The sequence below is a fragment of the Perissodus microlepis genome, chromosome 23 (assembly GCF_051167445.1).
Source record: "Perissodus microlepis isolate ML-2025 ecotype Zambia chromosome 23, ASM5116744v1, whole genome shotgun sequence".
Classification (NCBI taxonomy): Eukaryota; Metazoa; Chordata; class Actinopteri; order Cichliformes; family Cichlidae; genus Perissodus; species Perissodus microlepis.
This window is the reverse complement of record NC_140482.1, coordinates 11,519,247-11,530,080: the sequence shown is the minus strand read 5'-3', so window position 1 is coordinate 11,530,080 and position 10,834 is coordinate 11,519,247. Positions and strand designations below refer to the sequence as shown.

The following is a 10,834-nucleotide window of genomic DNA, read 5'->3' as shown; positions in this document are numbered from 1 at the left end:
CAGAGAAGGCAAGATATAAGCACAGGTTAAATTGTTGAGCACACTGTGAGTTTACATGATCTTGATTACCATGTCGATCTGACAGACAGTTGTGTCTTGAGCTAGTCCTTGGTGAGGAGCGGCAACTGAGATGGCTCAAACATTGGGCAGACAATCCACTCATGGCCACCTGAAGGGAAAAACACTAGAAAGGCAACGAAGGAACCCTAAACCACCTCAAAACCATGGGACCAACTGTATTTTCGCAACACAATCTGACCTCTGTTAGCTTTTATGTAATTTCCTTAAGTAGTCTTTAGGAATAACTCTAAATGCTTCTTGGAGGACATTCCAAGGCTCTTTTAAGGATGTTGGCTGCTTTTTCTTCTGTTCTCTGTCATGATGATCTCACACTGCTTAGGTAATGTTGAGTTCTGTGCTCCGGGGAGACCAATCCATGACCGATAGTGTCCCATTGTATGTTTTCTATCCTGATATGCTTTTACTATATTGGCAGTTTGCTCTGGATCATTGTCATGCCGAAAAGTCGGTATCACATGATCCAACACTGTTGATCCTTTTCTGTATTCATAATTCCATCGATAGATCCTCAACAGTGCCGGTTAAAAAGGAGCCTGTAACCATAACAGAGCCTCCACTCTGTTTTATGATGTGGATCACCATGATGCCAAAAATGGCTTCTTGACAGCCACCCTTCTACTGAAGACATTTCTCATGTGGCTTCAGTGAAGAGTAACTACAGGGCCAGATGCATTTGTTAGGTCTTAAGGATATGACTGTCAGATACTCATCATTTGCTGTAGATACATTTATAGATCCGCCACTTCTTCTTTTCTCATTCACTTAGTTTCCTTAAATTTCTTAAGGACACATTGCGCACCGGGCTGACATAGGCCAAATTTTCAGCTTATGGATAACATTGGTGATGATAAAAAAAAAGAATTTTATTTCTTTTAAAATACTTTTTACCCAGCTGCCTAAAGCAAAAGTGTGTTTTAGATTTAATATCAAATAATATTTTAGGTGAAACCTGCAGGACAAAAAAGTAAACTGGATCCTATTTCATAATTTCACCTGTTAAATGACAGATTACACTTTTTTTTGGTTTAACTTTTAAACTCTCGTCTCACTAAAACTGGTGTACAACCTACTTTTTTCCACTCTGATATGCACAAATTTGTGCATACAAATCTACACGGCTTTCTTTGTGGGTTTAATGGTCCAAAAAGGGAATTTCCATCATAAGAAATGTCAAGGGAAATTCCAACGCACGGCTAAAATGTTACCTTGAGGGGCATCATATTGGAAAATATTATCTCCGTTTTTTTTTTTTTTAACAGATTTACTAAAAACTGCATACAACTTGGGCCACTCTTCTTTTTGATCTGCAGGAAATTCTCTATTGTGACAACACCATGAACTTGTTTTACCATGTTACCTAATTATTCTGAAAAAAATAAAGATCACAGTAATTTAGTGGTCAATAAAATGTGTTCAGATTCATCTCATAGGTCATGACACACCACTCTTTCCTACATAAGCTGCCTTTATTTTTATTTTATTTATTTATTTTTCTTGCCTGTCCCGTTCAGTACTTTAGCAATCAGAACTGTTGTCGGAAGGGCAGGAAAGATGCCCAACAGATTTATTTTTTAAGTGGAGAAATTCAGTCCACTTGATTGATCTATATTATTATAAGCTGCCTTTATAAGTTAAAAATATTGGTATCTGTGTTAGTATCTGCAATATTTGATAGTGAATCGATACCAAAAATTGCAGCATTGCGCGCAACTAAGCAGATGTTCCTATTTAGCGACCCCTATAGGTAGTAGCCGAAAGAAGAGAAGATGTGTAATTTTTCCCTGGTCATGGCATCAATCGACCGGTACGTCAAGTTTGCTACAACAAAAGCAAATAGCGAAAGGTTTATTTCAAAATTAAAGCACTACATTTTAACGCTCTATGAATAAACCAATTTGTGCAAATATAGCATTTATTAATTATAAAAAACGATTAAGTTGGCATTAAAATAGCAAACGAAAATACCAGACGCCAAAGAATTGCATTATTTTGTATCGCCATTAGAGGCGCGATTTATTTTGGAATTTCTCACCGGAACTGAGTGAGAATGATATTAGCCAACTAGACAGCGTCTCAGCAGCATTTGTTTGTGTGTTTTGTGAAAGTCCACCGGTGATGTTGCTGCGAAGATAGGGGGGAAAGGTGTTCAGAGGCGCTGTTTGGAGCACAATTATCCGTCAGCTCTGCTAGGACAGGTAACGTGTTTAAACGGACTGTTGTTGGGGGAACGCTGTGACATTAGCAAGCTAACTTGGTATACGAACTGCTAACAGGCGCCCCTGCTGAAAGTGAAAATAAAAATTTTCTTGGTCGGGTGACCCAACACTTTTTGTATTTCCAATCTGCCACTAGAAAACACGAGTTTTTGCATGGTTTTCAGTGTTTATTTGCTGTGTTATAAGTAGAGCTGTGTCGATATTTTCCCTTTAAGAACGGCGACTTCCTTGTTGTGTTTATTTCTCAGACTGTGAAAGCCAAGGCTTTTCGCTGGAAGTCCTTGGTGTCACTTCAGTACTTCCTCCAACACGCGCATGAAATGTAACTAGGTAGTTATGAATAAAACAAAATGTCTTTAAAATAAATAGTTAAATTAATGAATAAGATATAATTTTATTTTTATAAACTTATTAATTGTGTTTTCTTTGCCGCACTACTCCATGCACTGATAAAATAAAATCGAACGTAAATGGCAAAGTTGTGAATAGGAAGAAAGCGCTGGAGAAACTGGTCCCAGTGAGGGGACTCATGAGTAACCGTTCAAAATAATCCTTGTTTGTGTGATTCTGAGCTTGTTTCAGACAGTTTATCTTCTGTCTGAAACGAGCTGTTCTTTAAGCCGATGTTCTGATGGTTACCTGTGCCTAAACAGATGAAGCAGGTGGGTGGTGTGAAAGATGGCCTTATTTGTGGTATCTGCTCTTATTGATGTCATACAGACCAAAATTGGGTTACAACCCCCCCCCCCAAAACAAACTGTCTAAAGTGAAGAGCTTATGGCAGGCTACAACCTGAGCTTCTGACTCTCAGTGATCACTTCTACTCGTCATTCATTAAAAATTTGGCCTTGTCCATTATGAGCATCCACCAATGTAACTGTATACATGCAGAAATAATCCTCACCCCTCACTTGGCTCACTCTGAGCCTCTGTTCAAGCCAGTTCTTCCACCACTGTGACATACTCTTATGTCACTTGAGCCACTTATTGACTTTGTTTGCACAAAACACATCCTGTTTATCCACGTGCAAACCTGCAGGAAGAACAAACCTTCCAGCTTAAACCTGGTTTAGACCGTGGTCACAGCGTGTTAAAAGATTCTTACGGTTTCTGGCGACTGGTATTTTTAGCTGGTTGGAGTTTTCCGGCTTTCTTTGACTGCAAAGCCAACAACTATAAGTTTCACTTCCTATAAAGTAAAAGTGAAGGGCCAAAGAATGATTCTGGTATTTTGAGAATATTCATTTCCTTTATCTATGTGAGATATACACCTAGGGAAATCACACCCGGTGTAAGCCGATCTCATTTATTTAGCCTTTTTTGTATATTTATCCTGAAAGCAGATTAATTTCCTGCAGGTGGGGTTTTCAGTCTGGCACACTGTAACCTTTAGCTTAGCAATGTGAAATTAAAACCCCTCTCAGCTTGGTTCGAGTATTTCAGGTTTCTGTTTTTTGTCTGACACATTTTCAGGATGTTGTTTCAATTGGTGCTGGCTTTCCTTTGTGGTGTTGGCGTTTGGGCCACAGAAAATACCACCACCCAGCAGGAACCGCCGCCGCTGCTGCTGGTGTCATTTGATGGGTTTCGAGCTGACTACCTGAAGAGGTTCCCCATGCCGAACCTGAAGCTCCTGTACAGCCAGGGGGTCCTGGTGGAGCAGCTCACTAATGTCTTCATCACCAAGACGTTTCCAAACCATTACAGCCTGGTAAGCCTGCTTTTTTTTTGTGTGCGTGTGTGTGTTTGAAAGATGATCTGTCTGATAGCTGTGTCTAATTCTGGTCTGAAAACATTTCCTTCCTTTGAATTTGATGCAAGAAATAAGCAGGTTCTTCTCTGAAAAACACGTTGCCTCAAAACCCACAGCCTTTCTTTCGCTACCGTTTAACCCAGAGGCGACAACACTCAGGATTTCCAAGAAAAAAACCAAAAGCCTCACTGCTTTCATCTTTCATCAGATTCACTAGTCGTTTCCTCCTGTTTATTTAGTCTGTAAGCATGCATTAAAAAGAAAGAACAGAGCTTTTGTTGAGCTGGAGTATCTCTAGAGTGAAAAGTTACACCAAAAAATTGACTTGGTCAGAACCATAGACTGTATATAAAAGATGGACATAGTGACTTGAGTTGGGAGATGCTGAACACCTGTGATTGACAAGTCATTAGCTGATGAGTAAACTCCTTTTAATCTGCCTTTCTGATTGCAAATAAAGAACACAATTAAGAGGGCTATTATTCTACCATATGGGTTGCCCCCAGGTGGCCAACAGCAAGAATGCAGGTTTAAAAGTTGGCTCTTGTTTTAATAATTATTCTAATTATTAATTAATGTCATTAGCTGCAAAATGTTTCACTGGGTCTTCTATATATTTATTTTTTTAAATCACGCAAGATTTTCAATTTTCCCGTAAAAGCCTTGTAAATGTGATATTGTCATTGAAGTTTGTTACTGTCGTCAGATTTAAAAGGAAATATAAAAAAAAATCAATTTCAAAGTGTGATATTAGTGCTACACGATTGTTTTTGATCAGTACTGTGATGATGGCTATTTGTCATGATCATTCATTTATTTTTATGGACAAAAATGTTTTTATTGCACTGTGAAGTAAGCATAACACTGCTATCAGATCCACGTACGGAGCTGTATAAAAACCTAGTGCTAAATTAAACTGGGGACTGTATTTTCAGTGCAGTTTTGTTGCTTGGCTGCGCATCATTCTTTGCATATGATTTGTTCTTGGTTTATACTGCTTGGCCTGTTGCTAAAGACTTCCAAGCAATGCATCAAGATCCACTTCTAGGAACAAGCTCTTTGCATTCTGCTGGGGCAGACATTCAAATCAAATCAATATTCAGTTAACTGGGTTCCCAAAATTTTCATCATTGCATTCACCTTTTAACATTTTGGAAGCTGCTTTTCATGCTTGAGTAATCAAGTCTCTTAAAGATAGATAATAGAACAAAATCACATAGACAGTATAATATTATTGTTTTTATTATTGTTACCTCTGCAGGTTACAGGGCTTTATGCAGAGTCTCATGGTATCCTGGCCAGTAGAATGTATGATCCCATCAGCAAGAAGCACTTCAGCCTTAGCAACGACACCGACCCGATGTGGTGGAATGGGGCGGAGCCCCTCTGGATCACCGCGCTGGACTCCGGCTACAGCACTGCAGCCATGATGTGGCCCGGCTCCGACGTGACCATCAGGAACCGCACACCTACACACTTCTTTCCCTACAACCCCAACGTAACATTCCAGGAACGACTGGGGAATGTGACAAACTGGCTGTTAGGAAATGAAAAGGTTGAAATATCATGTCTCTACGTTCCTATTTGTGGCGCTTTGTGGAGATGGTCTAATTTGGAAAAGCTGGAAGGTTTGACATTGTTTCTGATTTTTATAATCCCACCAGGAACAACGAGTGAAGTTTGCAGCTCTCTACTGGGAGGAGCCGGACAAATCAGGTCACACGTTCGGCCCTGACAACACCACCGCCATGGGCAAAGCGCTGAAGGAGGTACAGTCATTTGGTTATATTCAAATGCTCAAACAAGCTTACTAGGTTGTCATACTGCTACAGCAAACCTGCATGTACAGTGGAGGAAATAATTACTGGGTCCTCTGTTGAATTTGTAAGTTTGCTCACTTAAAAACAAATGAGTCTGTAATTTTTGTGGTCGTTTCATTTTAATGCAGAAAGACAAAATATCAGCCAAAAATCCTGAAACCTAATACATAAAAGTTATAAACTGATTTGCATGTCATGAGTGAACTAATTGGCTACCAAGCAGAAAAATTAGATATTATTGGAGGAGAAACCCTTGTTAGCAAGCACAGCTGTAAGACGTTTCTTGTAGTTGGTCACCATGTTTGGACACACATTAGGAGGGATTTTGACCCACTCCTCTTTCCAGAAACTCTCTAAATCCTTTAGGTTTCTTGGCTGCCACTTATAAACTTAAAGCTTTAGTTTTAAGTTTATAAGTGGCAGCACGACTGAGGTCTGGAGACCAGCTAGGCCACTTCATGACCCTAATGTGGTTCTTTAGCCACTCCTTTGTGGCCTTGGTGTAATGTTTTGGGTCATTGTCATGCTGGAAGACCCATCCATGACCCATCCTTAGTGTTCTGGCTGAGGGAAGGAGGTACTCATGCACTTTTTATGGCCCCATTCATTGGCCCCTACATGCAGTGAAGTCATCCTACACTCCCAGCAGAAAAACAGACCCAATCCATAATGTTTCCATTTCCGCGCTTTACTGTAGGGCTGGTATTCATTGGGTCACATTTCTCTTACTCTAAACACGGCGGATTGAGTCTATGCCAAAGAGCTTGATTTTGGTTTTGTCTAACCACAGCTTTCTCCCAGTCCTTCTCTAAATCAGTGAGATGTTCACTGGTAAACTTCAGACGGAGCTGTACATGTGGCTTCTCTGAGCAGAGGCACAACAAGATTTCAATCAAATGCAGGCTGGTGCGTTATCATTAACAAGCTCCTCCCATGTAGTTTTGGACTGATCCGAGACCTTTCTCTTGATCATCCTCACCACATCTTGCCTGGAGCTCCAGACCAATCTTCTGATATACTGTCTCTCCACTAAAATGAAAGACTAGTTCCAGTGGTGCAAGTCTTTTTTTTTTTTACTTGATGCAGACATTTGTGTCTGCTTGTGTGCGATTAGGTTGACGACAACATCGGCCTGCTGATGTCTGAGCTAAATCGGACCGGCCTCTGGGGTCGCATCAACGTGGTGATAACGAGCGACCACGGGATGGCCCAGTGCTCAGCCGATCGCCTCATACAGCTGGACGAGTGCCTCCCTGAAGACAACTACACACTGGTGGACCTCACACCTGTGGCGGCGCTCTTCCCAAATCAAAGTAACTGTGCTGAGCTCATCTCATATTACATAATGAAACTTGTGTCTCTGTTATTCTGTGCGCTCCCAGTTGCAATTTTCCATGTGTCTGCTGCCCAGGTGATCAAGCTGATGCTGTCTTCAATGCGCTGAGTAAGTGCCACCCCCACATGACGGCATACTTGAAGAAGTCCATTCCTGATAGGCTGCACTACCAGAACAATGTGCGCATCCAGCCAATCATACTGATTGCTGACGAAGGCTGGACCATAGTGAAGAAGGGGAACAAGTTGCCGAGATGTACGTGCTTTTTTTAAAAATTTATTTATTTTTAATAATGTTGAGTTTTTGATATGTTAAGAGTAAAAGACAAAAGCCAAAGCACAATGAATTAACTGCCTACAATATTAATGCCTGGTAATCCTCCTGTTACTCCTGTTTCCTTTTAGTGGGCGATCATGGCTATGACAATGCTCTTCCCAGCATGCACCCTTTCCTGGCAGCGACTGGGCCTGGCTTCCGTCAGGGTTATCAGCTGAACAGCTTAGAAACTGTGGATGTTTATGCACTCATGTGCCGCCTGCTGTCAGTGCCCGCGCAGCCCAACAATGGCACCCTGACCCAGGCTCGGTGCCTGTTGGCCGCTGAGGCCTGCGTAGATCTTCCCCTGGTTATCGGCCTGGTGGTGGGTGTCCTCCTGGTACTCACTACAATCACTGGTGAGTAAGAATAACGTGTCTTCTTGCTGTATTGTGTTGATGTGGGGGAAAAAAAGGGGACCCAGATTGGAACCCTGTGGAACCCCCCCAACATTTTCTCAGCCTTTCCATTAGATGAACAAGCTATGATTTTTTTTTTCTTTTTTCTCCTCCTCAGTTTTGTTCAGGTCTCTGAGCACTCGCCGCCAATCAGGGCCTCGGCCTTTCCGGAGGCTGCAGGTCGACTATGATGATGATGACGACGACCCCTTGTTGGAGTAAACCAACTGTGTCGCAAACAGGTTTAGAACCACGCATTTATCAAGAGCAGACCACAATGCAACCCAAAACAAGAATGTAAAAATGTAATCCAGGCTAAAAGCAAAAAAACAAAACAAAAAGAAGCTGCTTCAACTAAAGCCTGGAAGGAAATGCAATCTGTATAATTTAGTAGGCCTATCACTTACTTCCCCATTATTATGCAAAGAGAGTACAATTGTGCAGTTTATTACGTGATTGTGTTATGAGACATAAATATGTCATGCTACCCTTTCAGCTGCTCCCCAGGCTTTGCTCTTGGGAGCACATAAAGGTTAAAGACAGAAACATATGAGGGAGTTCAGAGTTCAGCGAACAGACTCAGAACCTTACCAGAGATCTTTTTTTTTCTCCTTTAAAGATTATAATGTCAAGCATGTTCACACAGCTTCCAGCCTGGCTACTTTCAGATCACGCTGTAAGAGTCCCTTTCTGACGATGTCAACAAACCATTTGAATTTGGAAGATCATTGCTGGTGGTGAGAACGGAGTCGCTGCCAACGGTCTCAATCCAGGGGTCACATTTTCCAGGGACGGTGCAGACTAGAAAGGAAAGCTGGGAGACAGAGTGGTAGTGACATGCAGGAAATGGCCAAGAGTGGACTTTTTATACCATAACTAAACATGGCACTTTTCTTATTACACACACTCCCTACTGCATTAACAGTTTAGCCTGTATTATGTTTAACCTTTCTTTAATTGTCTGGTATTATGATTGTAAAATATGCTGCTCTGCTTCCTGTCCACGTTGGTGATCGGTCCGCTCACAGCTAGACTGGGAATCCGTGGATAACAACGTTTGTGTGACTGCTAAGCCTGATTACAGAGGTCGGGTTTAGTGAACCCAGATAATGAAAAGACATCCCGGGTGTGGAAAACTAGTTTAATAATACAGGCCTCAGGTCTGCAGATCCCCTATGTTGAGTCGTGCACTGGTATAAATACAGCTGTGGGTAATGCTATATTCTGTTGTTGTTACTGAGTCTCCATAATGTTACTGCTGTTAAAAATCCTTGGACTTGAACATGTGACAAGAAGCCAGTGATTAGCTGTGAAATTTTGGGGAAATATTGGCGAAGTCTTTGGTGGGAAGATGGTAACAATGAGACTGATATTATTATTATTATTATTATTATTATTATTATTAATATTCTCAAAGAAGAGACAAAAGCTACTGACTACTTTCATTTATCTTACTTTTCTTTCCATTTTTCTTTGGTAATGTTGTTTGAAGTTGTGTGCTGTTACATTTTTAACAGCAGAGGGAGCCACTAGCTCATTTAACTCAGCTGTGACAAAGATTTGATTGTGATTAACCTTCAGTTTTCTTTATGTGGTGTTCTGTTTTTTTTGTTGCACTGTTGCCCAAGTCTGCCAAAACCTGAATTTTAAATCTGAATTGGTACAATAATATGAATTTGTAGAATTACAGGTAATTCCTCACAGTAGCTTTTTATGCCAATTGTTCACTTTACATGAGGGTGTGTCAGGGGTCCATCTGTGCTTCCTGTATATGAGTGATACCAAAGACTGTTAGATGCACAAAGAAATAATCAGCACTTACGTTTTTTTTTTTTCTTACACAGGGATTTGTATTACAAAATTAAAACGGTAATTGTTATTTTTAGCATCGGATAGGTTAGCTGCACACTTTTTTCTTTTCTTTTTTTTTAAGAAACAGTACAAACGCAAATTCAGGTAGTAGTTTGAAACTTGAACAGTAATTTCAAAGGCTGTTTTATTTAATCTGATGCTCACAGAGGGAGCAACCACAGGTCTGCTGTCCTGATCAAGGAATTTAGATAGAGCACACGCCTGTTAGCAGGGATCAGAAACTGTCACCGCTCAAGGTCACAGCATGAGCCTGTTGATATTTAACACTCCTATTACTGGCAAATTCAACAACATGACTCGAACCAATGAGGGATGGATCCATATGACACATGTTTTGTGGGAATGTTGCTCTTGTGCTTGTAACCTTTCCTGTTTCCCCCCCAAAATTTTAAAGAACATCAGTGACACACTGCTCCTCCTCACCAGAGCACTAGATGAATATTTAATAACATAAAAAAAACTTGGGTGAAATATTTTCTGTACTTTTCAAGGGATTTATTGAGTATAACCACATTACAGAATAAAAACATACAACTTGCACTCAGTGCAGAGCTGCTTGCATACTTTAACCATTTAGAATGTGAAACCCTAACTTTTGTAAAGTTTGCCATGTGATGTTCCCTCTTCTGCATATTGCACATATAGTTATTTCTGATGGCTTTATGTAATGTGCACATATGTGGGCAGCTGTGGCTCAGGAAGTAGAGCAAGTTGTGCACTGAGTTAAATTCAGGCCACTGGTATGACAGTTTTTTGTTTTGTTTTTTTTTTAAATGCAGATGTCATATCCAGGTGTTTAAATGCTACATGTATGCTCTCTGTATTGCACTCGCATCAAGGATTGATGTTTAAAGTTACTGTTTTTAGAAGTGTAAAAGAAATCTGTACTATGCAAATTGTGTCTAACATGTCAAAATATTTGTGTAGTTACGAGATTTTGACAAAATAAAAAATGTTGGGAAGCTTGATTCGTCTCTTTGTGTAGTGATTCTGAGGAGGATTAAAACTCCTTATGTCAGCTGGCATTGGGAAAAACAACCGAG

The 10,834-nt window shown here is 40.5% G+C and overlaps 1 protein-coding gene across 1 annotated transcript; it reads left to right on the top strand.

Moving 5' to 3' along the window:
- The first annotated feature begins 2,118 nt into the window (after positions 1 to 2,118).
- On the top strand, positions 2,119 to 10,759 carry enpp4 (ectonucleotide pyrophosphatase/phosphodiesterase 4). The gene is made up of 8 exons (XM_084921142.1): positions 2,119 to 2,276; positions 3,771 to 4,008; positions 5,312 to 5,605; positions 5,715 to 5,819; positions 6,985 to 7,183; positions 7,282 to 7,461; positions 7,611 to 7,880; positions 8,038 to 10,759. The coding sequence occupies exons 2-8, from the start codon at positions 3,772 to 3,774 to the stop codon at positions 8,139 to 8,141; spliced, it is 1,389 nt and encodes a 462-aa protein (XP_084777268.1). The 5' UTR covers positions 2,119 to 2,276; position 3,771; the 3' UTR covers positions 8,142 to 10,759.
- The last annotated feature ends 75 nt before the right edge of the window (positions 10,760 to 10,834 follow it).